The sequence below is a fragment of the Brienomyrus brachyistius genome, chromosome 16, assembly GCF_023856365.1.
Source record: "Brienomyrus brachyistius isolate T26 chromosome 16, BBRACH_0.4, whole genome shotgun sequence".
Classification (NCBI taxonomy): Eukaryota; Metazoa; Chordata; class Actinopteri; order Osteoglossiformes; family Mormyridae; genus Brienomyrus; species Brienomyrus brachyistius.
Window position 1 is genome coordinate 11,949,382 of NC_064548.1, and position 18,712 is coordinate 11,968,093.

The window sequence follows — 18,712 nt, forward strand, 5'->3', positions numbered from 1 at the left end:
GGGGCGGCATGGTGGTGCAGTGGTTAGCACTGTTGCCTCACACCTCTGGGACCTGGGTTTGAGTCTCTGCCTGGGTCACATGTGTGTGGAGTTTGCATGTTCTCCCCATGTCGTCGTGGGGTTTCCTCTGGGTACTCCGGTTTCCCCCCACAGTCCAAAAACATGCTGAGGCTAATTGGAGTTGCTAAATTGCCCGTAGGCACGCCATAGTGAATGGGGTGTGAGTGTGCCCTGCGATGGGCTGACCCCCCATCCTGGCCTCGTGCCCATTGCTTCCGGGATAGGCTCCGGACCCCCCACGACCCAGTAGGATAAGCTCTTTGGAAAATGGATGGATGGATGGATGGATGGATAGAGAAAACTCTAAGTGCACGTGCAGTGTGCACCTAACAAAAGTTTGGCGCCCTCTGTAGGACATTAATGTTAAAACATGACATCATGGTAGGTTCAACAAACTGCCTGTTTGACCAAGATTTTTTTCCCCTCAATTAGGTCTTTGGGTGTTATTAACAAATATTAAAGTATCAACGATTATCGTATTCCCTACGAAGACACATTCTTAATTTGCAGTGCTGCTTTAGAGGTAGTTTTCCTGCACCAGTTAGGTAAGGATTACATTACTGTGAACACTTAAAAAAAAGTTTAACAACATTAAATTGAGAACTTTAACTGACTGAAAAGAAGTGGAAAAATTAAAACAGTATTGATTACACAAATATTAATGGGAGCAGTAAAAATGCAATGTAGACCTATAGAAAACCAAGGGCATTGTGCAAACCAAATTTGGGGTAGGCATAATTTCAAAACCACACTCGAGACATAAAAATACGCATACACAGATGTTAGACTTCTTAAAATTGAATGTAATTATAATATATTCAGATATGGCCAGCAAATTACAACCACTACATTTAGCGAGATGACCAGCTAGTTAATGTCAGTCGGGAAATAGTTTGCTAGTTGTGTTCAAAAAACGTGACATGGAGATGAAAAAGGCTGTGCTGTGTTGATGTTTGTGGCTAGCTAGCAAATACTGAAGAACACTGTCATTTCTACAGGCAAAACTATGAGCTGAGTCGGTCTGCGTTCTACTTGCTGTCTAACATTAGCTAGCTAACATTAACGTAAATTCATAACGAAGCTTCACAGTATGTGCTAGCACATTGATTACGTATCTACCAAAGCAGACATGTGTGTGAAATATTATGACAGTTCTAGGCTAATGTAGCGATGTCTGTGGGACAGCCAGATAGAAACAATTCAGCTGCGTGAATGTCGCGATGCGACAACTCGTTAATGATGCGTAGAGTTTTCGGTAGAAAATCAGAATGAAAAGGGATGGGGATTAAGAGACGCTATCTGACGGAGGAAACTCAATCATTGGCCAGATTACCCTGATTGCAAGTTTACTGTAAGTTTAACAATGCGTAATTCACAGTCAACATAGGCACGTTATAGGTTGACTGAATAATTCATCTATACAATACATTTTTTACAAAATATTGGGTAGGCACGTGCCAGCCTAAACTCACAATGCCACTATAAAATACAATGCAACAAAAATATTAAAATACAATGAGACCCGCGACCCAGTAGGATAAGCGGTTTGGAAAATGGATGGATGGATGGAATACAATGAGAGCATTGTCCTACTGATGTGTACCATTGTGCTATTATGTCTGCATAAACCATTTTAAATTTAGTAACCTTTGCTGGATTTACAGTTTGACAGTGACAGATTATTCCAGCCTTTGTGTACAAATCACAACCAATATTAATGTCAAAGTGAAAAGGAAACAAAATAAAAATGGACAAAACATTTTAATTAAAAAATATTTTTTAATCTCAACAACAACCCCTAAGAAGTATGACCCACCGCTTAACAGGGGACAGAAGAGGTTAATTAGCTTCCATGTGTTTGACTGTAAGGTGTGACTGGAACATTGTCAAATTCATCATTAATAAATATAGCACCACCAAGACCTTGCCTAGATCACCTCATCCCGCTAAAGGAGGTTGATCAGAGTGGCCACCAACAATCCGATAAGCAGTGTGAAGGTAATGCCAGTTCTCTATTGAAAGAATTTTGTAACATTAATAAATTTGTCAATACCCATAAGGGCAGCGCAAACAGTGGGTTTATGCAAAGGTGCCAACATGGAAGAACTCCATTCAAAGCGTAACTGTTGCACAAAGTATACAAAACAGTTTTATATTTAGCTAATTCTGTGTGCCTTTAAGACAATGCCTTTAAGAAATGTTGCCATTTCTAATGAAGACTGCAGAAAAGTTTGTATTCAGTCAATATGTACACATATACACTATAGTATCTTCATAGTTTCTGTTTGGCAAGACTGCTTATATATTCTACTAGCTGTAGTAGAGAAATCGAAGCAGAAACCCCAATGCCTCACTTTCCATCTTGCTTCTCCTCATTCATCAAATTTTCTGTCATAGCTCCTCACAAGAAGAGAAAAAAAACAGTTTATTAACTGGGAACGAGCATTTTAAACTAGTCTATACCTGCAATAAAGGAGATCATCTTTGATTCACCTGTCTTTTATATAAACTGAATACAATCTATAAATTGAATAAAAGGAAAACATGTTTTGAGACATAAATTTAAATTCAGTGCATCATTGAAATCTAAAAATGTGTCAATAGAAAAAAGCAGCACTCATGATGTCTTCTTTTTACATTTTTTTTCCAATTTCCAGTGGCACAGCCAGCAGCCACACCCCCTCATGGCCTGTAGTCTTTCAGCTGCTCATAGAAACCCAGGTTCGGACGAATGGCAGGCCTGGCTGCCTTCACCAGGGCGAAAGCAGCATCGAACGCCAGTCCCTCTCTGGACATCAGGTACCCGATTACTATGGCAGCTGAGCGGGACACTCCTGCGTTGCAGTGGATGAGCACCACTCCTTCCTGCGGGCAGGAAAACACAAGGCAATGATTATAAAGGCTAAAATAAAAAAAAACCGAAGGGCACACACACCTATTTATTACAGCCACTTTTTACTAATTTATTTAGAGAAAATAACATTTACATCTCATGTGAAACAATCAGAAAATCAATATCATTCCTTGAATGAGACTGTCAGCGCTGATTTTACAAAAGCTTATGAAACTTGATTACGAATCACAATAAATGTCCTATTGTTCATATTTCCATTTCGTGGAGCTATGCAGTAAAGCAGCAGGGCTGCTGACACCAGTGCCAGGCAAAGTCATTTATTTATATCAATATATTGTGAAATGTCTTCATTCAGACTTTACCGCAGACCTTAGGATGTGCTGTTTCTGTGCTGTTTTTAACAGACCAACAGACAGGATAGGAATGGAAACGACGAGATCTTTATGAACTTCAATGGCCCCAGGGAGAAGTTCTTGTCAAGTCAATGTGAACTTTATTGTCATCTCCGCTATATACAAGTACACAGAGAGACGAGACGACGTGGCTCCAGTTTTACGGAGCACACAGAACAAAAGGCCCACAGAATTTACATACATAAATACAAAAATACACTATAAAAATATAAACTCTAAACCTAAGTAGACAAGATAAAAATATATTTAACAAATATTGTGCATGCAGCTGCGAGGTACACAGAGCACAGACAAACATACATGTAACGTAAAACACACAAAGTGCAGTGGCAGCACACATAGTGCAAACAAATTATCATAGTGCTAATTAAAGAGTGCACAGTACACAAAGCATCCCGAAAAACAGAATAGCAAGGAAATATGTATAAATAAAAAATGAATGAATTAAAATATGGTATATGTGCAATGGACAAAGATGAAACACAATTGTTTCAAAGTGCGGAAGGGATTCTTTACAGGGATGTAATTCAAAATAAATATATAACTACGTACATAACCGAAAGGGGAACCAATACATGGGCAGACAAGGCGTGCACTTTACCTCTGCTTTAACTTGGTCTATAAACTGTGAGGTCTCGTGGAAATATGAAGTGATGTCAGTCTCTGGCAGGTCCAATATATTTAATGTTTTATATACAAACAGATCAGGGAAAATGTTTTCAACACCATATCCGACATTCAAAATGTGTGAAACCTAAAATGGGAAGAAAATCATTAATTCAAGAAAAAAAACACTAATTATATAAATATTAAATCTAGTTACTGTATCAGAAATATGTAGTTTACTTAACTCACCTTCAATTCTTTCAAAGTGTCTAAATCATGTGCAACATCCTGTGAAGCTACAGAAACAGGACATGCATAAATTATATGACATCAACAACCATTCTTTCAACTTCTGTTTTATATAATAATAGTTAACTTAGTTAACTTGTGAACAAGACTAACTGCTGTTGAAATGTGGTTATTCATTTTTACTTGAGTACTGCAAAACATCTAATCTTATTTATTCATCCATTCTTCTAACTCACCAAGGAGCAGGTAAGGCTTGATGACTCCAACTTGGAGATCCAAACTATTATCTTCAACGTAACCATACGCTCCCTCTGGCTGCTCGCTATCTTCAACGACACACAAATTGGAACCCTGCCGCGTTTCGATTAGTCTCTTTCCGCCTAAGGTTGTCACCTGAGTGCACTGTTTTCTCAGGGCGGTCTTAGAAAATGTTTTAATTTCATTTGCAAGAGACTGCATCGCGTATATATGGATGTTTAACAACGAAAGAAAGGAGAGGTGCCCCAAAAAATCCAAATAGCCAATTATTGAAAGTAGACTGCTTAAGTATTAAGGATTACAATATTGGTAAATCAACTATCATATTTTTATTGCTATCTAATGAAAATATTGCCACCTAGTGGTTTGGAATACAACATCTGCATTAGGACATTTGGAATGCAAAAACAGCTAGCTAAACTATCTGGTAAACCGTGTTTGCTGTGTAGAAATTTTATTTTCTTGTATTTGAATGATGTAAAGTCTTTGTAAAAGCGATCAGACAAACAACACTAGTTACGCCGAGTAATATATTTTGTCGTCCGTACACCGACCAGCTGCCACTGACAGCTGGGCCGAACGTGACGCAATTAACAACCGTGTAACGCGGAAACGTCTATATGCACATGCGCAGTAGGTAAATAATCCGACGCTAAATCAGTAGAACAGTCTCTGGTTTACGTTATGTTGAAAGCATAGCTCATGCAACATAAAGCACCGCATTGCTACAGAAAACGAAACAATAAATTCTCAAATAAATCCATAGTCCTCATGCCGTAGTGTTTCAGTACAAAGCAACGCCACCTCACGCCCCAAAATTATGACTCATTACCAAAGCGAACCACAAAGGCGGAAATGGCGGCAGCACGCGTCACGTGACAAGCCACGTGACGCGCGGGTGTCGCAGGAAACAGCCTCGTTCTGAGGATGAGGGCAACACCTATAGAAAACAGGGAGACGGCCGGAGGGTGGTCCGCTCTTCACTCGCCTGTTTACCCGTAATATGGGTGATTTCTAACAGTAAAAACGCCCGGGCTACCTTATTTTCACCATAAACACTACACCGAAGGGTAATTCTACCGTTTCGTGACGCGAACGTGAAAGGCGGCATGTCGAAGGGTGTGCTGCAGCCGAGCCAGCAGAAGCTGGCGGAGAAACTGACCATCTTAAATGATAGAGGAATCGGGATGCTGACTCGCATCTATAACATCAAGAAGGTAAGGTATGAGTGCGGCGCAGACCGTTTTCCCAAAACAAAAGGCCTGTTTTAAATTCGATGTTTTGCTGTATGTTTGCTTTGGGTTTAGCAGCAATAGCAGTGAAACATGACTGCGGCGTATATGAATGGACAGGAATGCAGTCGAGGCCCTAGAAGGCATGTTGATGCATCGGGCAGCGACACCAGCTAATCATCACGCTTTTTGGGATGTGTTTCAATGCAATACTTAACATGTGTTGCACGATTCCTTCTTTTACTGACCTTTATTCGCGATGAATGCCATATTAGTTACGCGTATGAGAATGATCTTCGTCGATGAAGATTAACAGCTGCAGTGATAGGAACTGAAACAGTCGTCTTTATTTTGGGTGCCATAGCTGTTCGTATTATTTATCCAAATTCATTTAAGTTTATCTGCAAAAATGAAGTAACTACAGTGAAATAAATATAATATTAATTCGCTTAACTCGGGACATGAGTCTTTATATCTGCTTTGGACATATTTAGGGGGTCTGCATAAGGAAATAGCTATAGCACAACTTAATGATTGGTGCCGTGGTGATTTAAAAGTTACCTGAGTAATTTAGCACTGTATTTGATATGATGGTATGATTGTTTGGGATAAATTGACACTGTTTAGTTGGTGGGGGAAATAGGTTATGTATGCAGTTCAGTCGGACAGTGATTAACCGTTTTTGTCATTCTCATGTGCAGATGTCAAGAGTAGATTAAAGAAAAAAAAATCGGGAATTTTCTTCTCTTAAAGATGCTATGTCACGAATACAGTCATAGGAACAAAATTGAGGCATTAATGGCATTATGCAAAGAAATGAGACTGAGAGTGTTTTCTAAGTTTTACAAAATACTTCTTGTTTTATTGTTGTTATTATTATTTGTAATTAATTCAGTTGGAGCTGTCCATGTTCTTGGGTACTGAAATGTAGAGTTAAGCCGAGAGGCCAGATGGAGTAGGAAATGGATGCCTTGCATAAAAATAAGATGTTATATTTCCTGGGAATCTTTTTATGTCCTGGCAGAGTTGTGTGTATAAAGAAGCTGAACAGTGTGAGAGAGCTGCTTGTGATTGAATTTGGCACTTACCCTTTCCTTTTGGCATTGTGAATAATAGTGTTGTGCAGTGGTGAAGTATTTTGAGCCGCCATGTTGCTTGACACAGAGCAGCAGTAGTTGGGATAATCCTTAATCACCATTTGCTAAAGTAAGTGTCAAGTTCCAAAAGAAATTTGTTAACCAAGTAGATCTGGCCTCCAAGGACCCTTGTCACAAAGACTTTCTGTTTGTGCTTTTGTTGTCATTTTTTTTTTCTGTTCTCGTTTAGTCTAAATCTGCTGAATGGTTTTGGGTTGTCTGTATTACGCTGTACCACTGTGATTTAAAAAAACACTGCAGTGATTGTGCCATCATATTATTTGGCACTGGTTGTATATTATAACCAAAAGCATTTTTACTCAGATGTCATAACATGGGTAGGAGGATGGTTTAGTGATCATGTAAGGACTTGGATTTGAATCATGGTGGCTGTCAGTCTAACGATGAGTCATGCTCTTGTACCTTTTGAGAAGAAAAGTTTCTCTGATTTTATCTAGTGAAATTCCTAACTGTAAAAATGTAAGTCCCTTTGGATATTGACTGTTTGAAATGAATATCAGTTTGTTCCTTGAATTTGCGGAACTGAGATGGCAGTGCTGGCTGTTGTCAGTACTTGGGTAAACAAATATTTCCTAAGGCTGCTGGGAAGGGATGCATTCATAGTGTTTTCTAATTCCCACTCTGGAACATTGGGCCTCACTTTTAATGTTTTAGGATTATTTATACAGATGCCTTTGCCCAAAGTAACGTACAGATGAGGATTAGATAAGCATGGTTAGCCAGTCCCAGGAGCCTATGAGGTTAAGGTCCTTGCTCAAAGGTTTACCTGAGAAACCTTTTTTGCCTGGGGATTTGAACTGGCACCATTTTGATCATGGGCGCAGGGGGTCACACTGCCCTGTTCTTGTGGTCATCCTGGCTGGGGTTGTTGTCATTTAGGGAAACATTGAAGACTTATAAGCAGTGTTATCCATTATATTACAAGTATTATGATACTTGTTTGTTTTCATACACCATATCCATGATGGCCCACTTGTGCATGCTTTGTGGCTCATTCGATGATGTCTCTGTTCTGTTCCATTTTTAAAAATGTGAGTATCTTATGGATGTTCTATCAACTGGAATGTGTAAACTTGTGTTGCAGTGACTGGCAGACTCTGTTGCTAGGCAACTGGCAGGCACAGACCCAAATACCAACATAGATACTCTGAAAATCTGGGTTTATTAAGCTGCATTAAGGGCTATGAACAAATAAAATGAACAAGATCTATGAATTGTTATGCTTAAGTAATAATAGTAAGAAATCATGTAACAGTTACATTTAGGGCTGCACAATTCAGTAAAAAATGTAAATCAAATTTTTTTTGGCTTAGAATTGAGATCACGTTCTGTATTGCATTTTCTGTAACAATTTTTTTTCTCTCAAATTAAAATGTTTACTGCACTCAATAAACTGCAAAAGGAAGCAAAAAATATTACTGTGCAAAACATATGATCAATCCAGGACCAGCATATCAACTTCTGACAACAGAAAGGAAATGCTCAGTTGACCATTCAGTTAGGGCAACTAAAAGAGCCAATCCAATAGTTCCAGTACCAAAAGTGCCAGTGGGGTATTTTTTTGACAATTTGGGACTTTGGGGTGGGACTTGAAATGCTTTCTTTTTCGATTGGTTATGCAAATAGCCTGCCTCTGAAATGCAATACAACTGACATCTGGAAAAAAGTTGCTAACTCAGAAAATGACGATAATGAAGCAAAAAAATTTGTAATGAAAATAATATTAATGGATGTGTGGATAAATGAACTAGATAAACTTTAAACCGATATTTATACATATACTATAATAATCTTGAAAAGATACAATAATTGAAATAGTGAAACTCATCTGCAGAGAAATGTGGAGCAAATATATATTTGTTGAAATGCAATTGAAACATTAGCTTCATAGTCAAAATAATGAATATAAGCAAGCAAATCATCTTATTAGATTTGGTGGTGTGGTAAGTATTTAGCCTCGTCTTAAATATTTATCATTTGGTGTCCAAGTAACAGGGACCCAAATTTCATTTTAGAACAGTGCAGACAGTGTATGAGAGTGTCTTTGGATACCTTTGGATCTGACTATGCAGCAACTCTTGGATAATTAAAGCATTCGATGCACTTCAGAATATTTGTTCTTTGCAGAGAACTGTACAAAACAGATGGCATTGTTTGATCACATTTAAATTTTAATGTCATTGTTCTTCAGAGTTACATTTTGAGAAATCAAATGGCTAGTTTTATTTTTGTGTTGATGTCAGAATAGTATGAGGGTGATCTTTTCTAGTATTTGAGTTTTGTCACTTACTGCAGTTAATTCCTTTATTTAAAATCTTTGTGAGGGATGAATTGATTTGTGGAAAGGGTGATTCTTTTTTTTTCAGCTGGAAAAAAAGACCCCAGAAACTTCCTGTCAGGTCTTTGGAGAAGGCTCAGTGGAGAGATGCAGGATGTTCTTTCTTATCTTGTGTGTAAGGATAAGGGGTAATTGGTCAGGGAGGATCAGAGCAACCCAGTTCTGGTTGGATTCATCCGCACTTGTAGTAAATTTTAAGCTCAGATGGGAAGATGAAGCGTTTAAAGCTGGACTAAAGGCAGTCAGTTCTACACTGTCCTTCCTAGTCTTTGGGACCAGAGGGTTTGTGGTTCAGCTTCTCTGAGCTCTGCTTAAAGCCCAGCAGAAGGCCCATCCATTCCTCCAGTGTGTGTCTGAGAGGAAATGGGACCAGCAGCCTTGTCCCCGATAGGGTGGCATCCGTCAGAGTGACCCTATCAGCCGTATAGTATCTTCTTCCTGTTCTGTGGCCTTCCTGTCGCACCGTGGAGCAGTAAAGGTCAGTCATAGCACTAACGAGTTTCAGAACCAGCAGCCATGTTCACGCAGGATTTTGATTTAGGCTGCAACTTGGGGAAATAAGCCTACGAGGTCATTCGTAATTTTCCATGTATAGCACAAATAGCTTATCATTTTTTAGTTACCCCACCCAATCTGGAAGAATGAACGTAAAATATATTGTAGACTTTCTTGAGGATAAATGATTGTTTGTTAGGAATTAGCTGCCTTCTATGCCACTGCTACAGTTTAGCCAGGGGTAGAGGAGATCGTATAATCTGTTGTAGTCCTTTGTTGTATGATGTGCTTAAGCTGATATTGTTCTAAAAATTTCTTGTATTGACACAAGCCGTTAAATCCAAGTGATTTCATACAGTTGTCAGCTCTAAGACCACCGTGTGTAGAATTGATTTATGAGCCGGGTTGGGGTTTGTTGTAGGTGAGTCGTAAATGCTTTAATGGCATTTTAAAAGCTTGATGCTTGTAACGTGTTTTTCAATATAAAGTCCAAGAAAACGCAGGGGGTCTTGTGGCGGTGACCTGATCTGGAACATAAAAACTTCTGTGCCTATTCTGTATCATATGTTTCGTTTACTTGCTTGTTTGGTTGGTCGATTATTTGTTGGCAGTGTGGATTTCATAAAGCTTTGTCTTATTTCCGATCCCTTAGGTTTAAGGTAGAATTGATGTATGCATGTTTCTGACTGTTTTTCTTTTTTGTTAATTATTTTTAAAACTTTCTCTTCTTAGGTTTATAAACAAATGCACCAGCCTTGATTGAAATGACTGTATTGAGTTCCTTCACCTTACTTGCATGCTGCCGTTGTCGTTGTAGTTGTTTGTTGTTGCTGTTGATCCTGTTTTCCTTACTAATTGTACACCCTTTGACCCTCTTGAATGTAGATTTTTATGCAAAAAAAATATCTAAATTTCACCCTGTCCCTTGAGGTCTGTGTGTGTGTGTGTGTGTGTGTGTGTGTGTGTGTGTGTGTGTGTGTGTGTGTGTGTGTGTGTGTGTGTGTGTGCGTGTGCATTAGCTGGTGGAACAAGGCAGCATAAATATGAATCAACATGACAGCTGATACATGGCTTCCATCTGCAGAGAAATGTGGAACAAAATATATATTTGTTCAAATGCAAGAAAAGAACAGCAGCTGTAGCATTAGTTTCCCAAGCTAACTGTCTTTAAACTGGTACTGCATGATAGACATTGGCAACCTGTGTTCATGTGTAATTTTCTCTTTTTCTGTTGCAATGCCTCCCCCAGCAAGGACAAGTTTGGAAGGTTTGCACAGTTTTCACCTTCCCTAAACCTCAATCCTCCCTCTCCCTGCCCCCCACCCCTGCCTGCCCGCCCGCTCTCTGACCAGCATCATGCTCCATGGCCTCCCTGTGTGTAATCCACAACACTGTCGCAAGAGATTAGACATCGGGCCGTCCAAAAAGAGTGTCAAAATATAAAATAGTGGGGGCGGCTCCCTTACTGTCATCATATCTCTTAATAAATGGAGACTTGTTTGTTTATTTTTGCTATGAGTTTATTATTTTTGTATTGGCTTCTTTGTTTCCCCTGTATGTTTGTGTTGTTAAAACCATACTGAGCTTCCCTTGAACGTTCAGGATTGAGTTTGCGTTATATTTGTTTAAATAAATGAGATAACGTGACATCTGATTGTTTTACTGGCACATTTCCTCTTTTTTTAGTATTGATAATTTTCTGCGTTTTAAGGCTGGTTTCTTAGCATTTTCGTTGAGAGTTCAGAGGAGAATATAAAATTCAGAGATTTTCAGACCCCCAAGTCATTTATTTGAAATATTCAGGGTTTTAAAAGCCGGCAGCAATGAAGTTCTGATAGATTTCTAGTGCCTCCTTAGCCAAAAACACGTGAAAGAAAATGACGGTGACCCAGGGGATTGTGAAGAAGTAATGTATAACCTGCCTGACGATTTGACGGGTTGTTCGGCAGGGTAAGGCCTGTTGGGCCTGTGATGGCACTCATTTTCACACTGGCCTCATTAATGTGAAGGATTGGACTGGGCCAGCTGGGCATCAAGGCTGTGTATTTGTAATTTTTTCCATGATTTGTTTATTTATTTATTTATTTTTTAATTTTAAGAATATTTTTCCACCCACAGCAATATGATGAAAATAACACAGTAGGTCTTGAAACCCTCTTGTTTTTATTCTGAACTTTTATTGTTATTATTATTAGTAGTAGTAGTAATAGTAGTAGTATTAGTATTAGTATTAGTAGTAGTAGTATTAGTATTATTAATCCCTGTTCCTTTATCTCTCTGCTTTGAGTTTTTCAGGATTAAATATTGTAAGTGCATGCACATCATGTCAGTCACCTGACCACAATGCTGTGCCTCAAACGCATATCTGCTTACTATTTCCGGCTCCTCTGTCAGACATCCACCACTCCAAAGAAATCCATCCTAAAAGACACTAAAAAAATTTCCAAAACCATACACTTATTCTTCCTGTAGGAGTGAGTGTGTTTTCATGCCTTGCTGAGTGGCACTAACTGGAAACTTCCCATGCAGCACCTGTGGAGCTGTCTATCTGACTGTCTCTTTCCTCGACTCTTTCACTGACTCCCTGACTTTATCTCTCCTTGACTCTTTGACTCCCTGGCTCTTGACTTTCTCTCTGACTCTCCCTGACTCTCATTGCATTTTTCAGCTGTGACAAACTCCCCACACTGTCTGCTCATCACGTCACCTGTTCACCAAAAACAAACAGATAGCTCTGTGTTTTGCTCTCTGCCTATATACTGTCCATCATGCAGCTTCTTTTGCACACCATGCCTTGTTGGCTGTAGCATTTTTAGCCCGTTTGTGTTCTGTCTGTGCCTTTCTCTCCCAGGCGTGCGGGGACCCCAAAGCTAAACCCTCCTACCTGATCGACAAAAACCTGGAGTCGGCTGTGAAGTTTATCGTCCGGAAATTCCCTGCCGTGGAAACGCGCAACAACAACGTAAGTGACATCTCTTACAATGTTGCGGATAATAATAAATCTGAGTATGGGTTATATAAAGATGATCATTTAATTGCCAGTTGATTTTGTTCAGCTCAGTCCTTGTTTTAGCAGTCAGCCTAAATGTATTCATTTATAAGCATGTGCTATGAAGAATAATACATAATAATGCTTACTGTTGTTATTGCGGAGCCTTGAAATGGAATGTGTAGTAAGACTAGCACCTTCTGGACTAGCAGTGAAAGCCCCAGTGTGAGGTGGACAGAGACTTGTTTTTTTGGAGAGTGTGTGTGCTTGTGAGACTCTCGCAGATCACGGTGACTAATGGTGGCCTGCCCTGGCACACTCTGCTGGGCCAAACACACCCTATGCTGTTCACGCCTGCTCCCTCCTCCTCCCAGGGCGTCAGGCCCTCTGCCCCGCAGAGCGACGAGAACACCAGCCAATCAGATAGCTACTGCCCTTCAGGCCTTTTATTTCCCTCCAATATGCCTAGCACGGCAAGCCAGGAGGGTCAAAAAAGCTAAATGCGTATAATTACAGATAATTGCCCCTCGGGGACAAATAAAGTTATTTGAATTTGAATTCATCTTTTCTAACAGGCACAAAGCAATTTGTTCTGCATTTTGGGTACTTGGGGATGCAGAATAATAATCTGCATGAAATCTATGTAAATACAACGCTTTAAACACATGAAAACAAAATGTCTAAATGTTAATACGTCTTTCATTTTAAGTGTCTTTTGATCTGGTGCAGTTTCATTCTAGCCTTCAGTGTTTCTTTGATAGACCAGTGAATTCTGGAGATTTTATTTTTGTTTAGTAAAGGGAGCAGTTACAGGAATGTAGACATTGTGTGGTCCCCACGGTTAAAGCGTGTACCTTTGGAATGTGGGCGGGCCTTTGGTACGTGGGCGGCCCCAATACATTCCTGCTGACTGCAGCCACCTGTCACAATACCTTGCCTTTTATGACACTATGCACCTAAAAGCAATGTCCGTGTAAAAATCCATATGCCCTCTATCGGCGGGACAGTGCAACGGGATTGCAAATAGGAAACAGATGGGAGTTTTGATCCAAAGTATTTTACAAACGGAACATCCATTTACAGTTGTCATTATTCTTTTTAATTTAATGTCATGCATCCTCATGATTCCACTGTGCTGTAATTGTCAAGTGTATTTTGGTCTGTCAGCAGTTCTGGTCGCATTCTTTATCTCTTGAAATGTTTTTGTTGAAATGCTTAAAAATTTAATTTTTTTTTTTCCTAACGTTCCCTTTTTGGTCCTTGTGTTTGTGGTAGAGGTGCCGTTTGGAATGACTTTGTTCTGTATCATGTTTAACTGTCTTATTTTGTTGTTTTTTTTATTATTTCTTTTTGTATTTGTTTTTTTTTTCCCCCAATCTGTTTTATTTTGCATGCTTATCTTGGCTTTTTCTGGAATATTCTTTTTGGTAAGTTTGGGCTCCCCAGAGTGCCAGTTTGCTTTAAGTACCAATCCTTCTTTCTGTAGTAGTTATCTTTTTCATTTTTCTCACATAAGCTGTTTTGTAACTCATCTTCAAGGACCATGCAGAGGAATCTAAGAATCACAAAGCAGAACAAAACACAGTTTGGTACTTCCATAATCACGTGAAATACTTATGTAAATCATGTATAATCATTATGAAAGAGGCCATCCCTTTTTTGATGAAAATTAAAAATTGGTGAAATAGACATGAAGTTTTGGATGCGATCTGTTTAGATTGTGATGTCCTTCTTAGATTCCCTCAGTCCTGTGTTGCTTGGTGACATGTTTGGTCATTACATCATCATATTGAGCATCTCATCTCAACATTACTCGTAATTCAAGGAACACAGCTATGTACAGCAGTACCTTTCAGTGAAAAATAGCATGTACAAGGAATTCAGACATCAAGGTTCTGGCTAATCAGACATTTCTGTCCACCATCTCTGCTGAATATTTTGATTTTTACAAAATTGAAAGAATGTTTAGAGGGATTTTAAATGTAACCCTCTTTTTGTTAAATAATTCCAATCTTGCTATTTTTCTTTGAATAGAATGAAAATTGATTTTCAATAGCTAAATATCACGCAGATTTTTAGAAACTTAACAATGTTACATCAGAACCATTTCTTAAATTAACTGCTCAAGCCATCCTGACTATAAGCTGAATAACACTAGACGGAAATGAAATTTCTAAAAACAAAATATCCATCATACTAATAAATTCCTCTAATTAGTGACCTATTAACTTTTTGAAGTGTTCTGATTTAACTTAAGAGCTTTGTTACAGCTTGGTTTTTTATCAGAATGTTTAATGCAGAACAATTTTAAATAAATTTTTTGGCTTTGTGCTTGATATTGAGATTTTTCTAACAATACTATATCAACTAACTGTCTTCCAGAGCAAATATGCACTGACTTGAATGTAATAAGTCTTTAGATGTATTTGCATAACAGCTTTTTAGAATTTTTTTTGACAAAATTCAAAAATGACATTACTGACATTTATGCGGTATATACCATAATATGTCGTCTTCATGACTCATCACTTCAGGGTTGTGGGTTTGAAACACATGAAATTTAAGTGTATTGGTGACTCTAAATTATAGCCTATAGTCTGAGCGTTTGCTGTCAGAGAGCAACAGTCTGTCACAGCTGAATCATCTGTTGCAAGTCAAGGTAATGCCCTGTGGTATCTATATTTGTCATTGCAAAACATTTCCAAACCAAAAGGCTGGTTCTCATCAGCTTAACTTTCAGCAGTGCACATTTGTTCTGGTGTAGTTTGTAGAATTATGCAAGAAATTGTCAAAGTGTTATCAAAAGTGTGTCTGTCAAAAGTGGAAGCAGGGTTCTCAGGTTTATCAAGTACCTCCCTCCTTTTAGGTGTTTTGGTTTGTAAAACGTCTTTTACTTGAGGCTGAAGCACTTTTGCTTTAGTGGGGCTGTGCAGACAGTGAGGGATTTTCAGCCTTTTGCCATTTTATGTGCCCAGCTCCATGTTTGATACCCTTCCCGGTATGTAATGGTCATTGTGGGGAAAATCCGTGAGAGACCCTCCCTTGACCCGATTAAATTTAGTAGCTGTCAACACAGGCACGGAGGTGCATAAATGCCACGTTTTATGAAGATGGCTTTTAAGAGTCTACAAATAATGCAAAGTGTATAAAACGGGCTCTCCATGCTATGTGAATGTTGATGGGTTTCTCTGGAAATTGGTCACACGGACCCCCTAATGGGCATTGTCACCTGGCTCATGCGCCTGTCAGAGATGGGGAGGTGTCAGCCATTTTGGCTTGGGGAGAAGACCCCAATATGTACAGACCAAGTGGCCTGGTCTAACCTAACTTTACTCTGCATCAGGATAGTTGCACAGGGTAAACAGGATTTGGGAACAACTAATTCAGTCTGGGAGTGTTTAGAAAGACATAAAATGAAAAGCCTATGGACAGAGTGCAACGTGAACCCTTGCTGAAGACTTTGACATGAGTTGCCATGGCAGTGAGCTCCTGATGTTCCGCCTGTCTAACCGCTGCCACTTTCTTTCCACAGCAACAGCTCGCTCAGCTACAAAAAGAAAAGTCAGAGATCCTTAAGAATCTCGCTTTGTATTACTTCACTTTTGTCGATGTAATGGAGTTTAAGGTAAGACATCCTTCCTCCACTGCTTATACAGTGTACTGTATATTGAATTACAATTCAAAAAGTCAACTTCTGGGGTGTGTGCTTGCTGCTACTCTGTTCAGTGTTTGCATGGATTAGGCATTGGGCAGAGTCATGAGGTCCAGTGGCTGTGACGCATCTGTTGGTGGAGAAAGATTCATCGATCTTGACTTTGGTGCTGTGATCTTCGCAGAATCAATGGAGGCTCTGATCAGGGCTCTCGAGAGACCGAGCGAGGAGTTTGAGTGTGTGGGCTTCTGAGTGTCCTGGATAAAAACCAAGATCCAGGCCTTTAATGACTTCTTGGGCACAGCCATCAGGAGTGTGTCTGTCTGCAGAGAGAGTGTTGACCGCGTTGAAGGATTCACTTTCCTCGGCAGTGACATTCATGTCTCTGGTGACTCTTCCTATGAAGTCAGTAGACTGACTGGGAGAGTACATGGGGGGTCATGAGGTCGCTGGAGAGGGGTGTGTGGTGCTCTTGTTATCTTTTTAAGAGAATGGAAATACAAGTCTTTAGAGTCCTGGTGCTCCCTGTCTTGCTGTCTGGCTGTGAGACATGGACGCTGTCCAGTGAGCTGAGATGAAGATTGTATTCCTTTGGTACTCTGTCCATTCAGAGAATCCTTGGGTACTGCTGGTTTTACTTTGTGTTGAACAAGCGATTGCTCGGGGAGTCCTGAAGGAGGCACATTACCTGTACTGTGAGGGAGAGTGAGTTACAGCACTATGGCCATGTGGGGCGGTTCCCTGAAGGTGATCCGGCTCGCAGGATCCTCATTGCTGAGGACCCAAACCGCTGGATCAGGCCAAGCCTGATGGAACGGCCATGTAACACTTGGCTGCGGCAGACAGATGGGCACTTCCCGAGGGTGGGACTCAACCACCTGTCAGCCTGGGAGTTCGCCCGAGGTGTTTCATAGTGTGGTGGGTGCAGCAATGCACCGCGCAGCGGCGTAGTGTGCGAACTCCCAGCATCCTAGTTCTTTGTACCTGCGTATACCCTTAAAATGATGTTGAATAATGACTTACGAACATTTCAATTTACGAACGGCCGATCGGAACGTAACTCGTTCGTAAGTAGAGGAGCTTTGTTTTATTAATGCTTTGTAAACATTTATTTCAGTCTTTTTTTTTTAGAAATCTGCAGGGTAGATTTTATGCATTTTAATAGTAAGGTTTTCCTGACCAAAATCTTTCAAACTGCTATATTCTCTATCCATACCCCCATAGCTTTTTAGTCTCCAAAATTCAGTTGAATTATATTTTTCAGGTGCTTTAACAAAATAAACTGTGTCAAGTACTCGGTCTTCTCTTTGTGAAGAGAAACATGGATGCACATTTTATTATAAAAATAAACCATATATGTATATATATAAAAACCAATAAATCATGGACTGCTAGTGCAAGGGAACTGGGTGAGGTTCTTGAGTTTTGCTGACATTGCTGTCGGATGCGGTAACCCTCAATCCCCCCCGCCCCCCCCGCATCATCATGCTGACCTGATCTCCGCTGCTTCCTCCAGGACCATGTCTGCGAACTGCTGAACACTATTGATGCCTGCCAAGTCTTCTTTGACATAGTAAGTCCTTCACAGCCTTTCTGATGGTGCCTTTCCCAGCATGCTGTGTGCCAAAGGCTGACAACACTTCCCACTTCGTGTTTACCTTCTGCAGACTGTGAACTTTGACCTTACAAAGAACTACCTTGACCTCGTGGTGACGTACACTACACTGATGATACTGCTGTCGCGCATCGAGGAACGCAAAGCCATTATCGGGCTCTACAACTACGCGCACGAGATGACCCATGGCGCCAGGTTAAAATTTAAATTTGTGAAAGTTGATTTGTTCACGTAAACAAACTTTAAATATTTATGATCACCGGTCATTGCTTGTTCCATGTTTATATGTTTGATATGTATTATCACCTGTCAGTGAAGGGCTTTTTTTGTGGCTGATCTTTTCTCTGCTGAACTCATCCTCATGTTCACCCATTTATATTATTCTTAATTGCCCTAATTAGCGACCGGGAGTATCCCAGACTCGGAAACATGATTGTGGACTATGAGAATCCTCTGAAGAAGATGACAGAAGAGTTTGTCCCCCACGGAAAGGTGACCCCCCCCAGCCTGCTGCTGTTTGATGCGAGTTCCTGTGATGAGATGGCTTCTAACGCGACCCCCACCCCTGCTTCCACAGTCCCTGTCGGATGCCCTCATCTCCCTGCAGATGGTGTACCCGCGGCGGAACCTGTCTGCCGACCAGTGGAGGAACGCCCAGCTGCTCAGCTTGATCAGCGCCCCCAGCACCATGTTGAACCCCGCCCAGTCGGACACGGTGAGGCCCCGCACCCTCCCCGGGCCACCTTAGCCATGCTCTGGCCTGAGTCAGCCACGGTAAACCCCTTTGTCTCTTT

The 18,712-nt window shown here is 40.2% G+C and overlaps 2 protein-coding genes across 5 annotated transcripts in view; one reads left to right on the forward strand and one right to left on the reverse strand.

The window, feature by feature from the left end:
* Positions 1–1,819: 1,819 nt before the first annotated feature.
* dusp19a (dual specificity phosphatase 19a) lies at positions 1,820–5,291 on the reverse strand. The gene is made up of 4 exons (XM_048979403.1): positions 4,419–5,291; positions 4,183–4,229; positions 3,929–4,081; positions 1,820–2,925 (listed from the first exon to the last, which is right to left on the reverse strand). The coding sequence occupies exons 1-4, from the start codon at positions 4,639–4,641 to the stop codon at positions 2,743–2,745; spliced, it is 606 nt and encodes a 201-aa protein (XP_048835360.1). The 5' UTR covers positions 4,642–5,291; the 3' UTR covers positions 1,820–2,742.
* Positions 5,292–5,524: 233 nt separating this feature from the next.
* The window catches only part of nckap1 (NCK-associated protein 1), a 28,305-nt gene continuing 15,117 nt past the window's right edge, over positions 5,525–18,712 (forward strand). Inside the window, exons 1-8 of one of the 4 annotated variants that reach the window (XM_048978101.1) lie at positions 5,525–5,657; positions 10,912–10,929; positions 12,514–12,624; positions 16,184–16,276; positions 17,820–17,876; positions 17,971–18,113; positions 18,320–18,410; positions 18,496–18,633. In XM_048978101.1, the coding sequence (XP_048834058.1) occupies positions 5,550–5,657; positions 10,912–10,929; positions 12,514–12,624; positions 16,184–16,276; positions 17,820–17,876; positions 17,971–18,113; positions 18,320–18,410; positions 18,496–18,633 (759 nt within the window). In that variant the 5' untranslated portion in view covers positions 5,525–5,549. The remainder of the gene's footprint in view (positions 5,658–10,911; positions 10,930–12,513; positions 12,625–16,183; positions 16,277–17,819; positions 17,877–17,970; positions 18,114–18,319; positions 18,411–18,495; positions 18,634–18,712) is intronic. The other 3 variants (XM_048978102.1, XM_048978104.1, XM_048978105.1) reach the window with 3 other exon arrangements.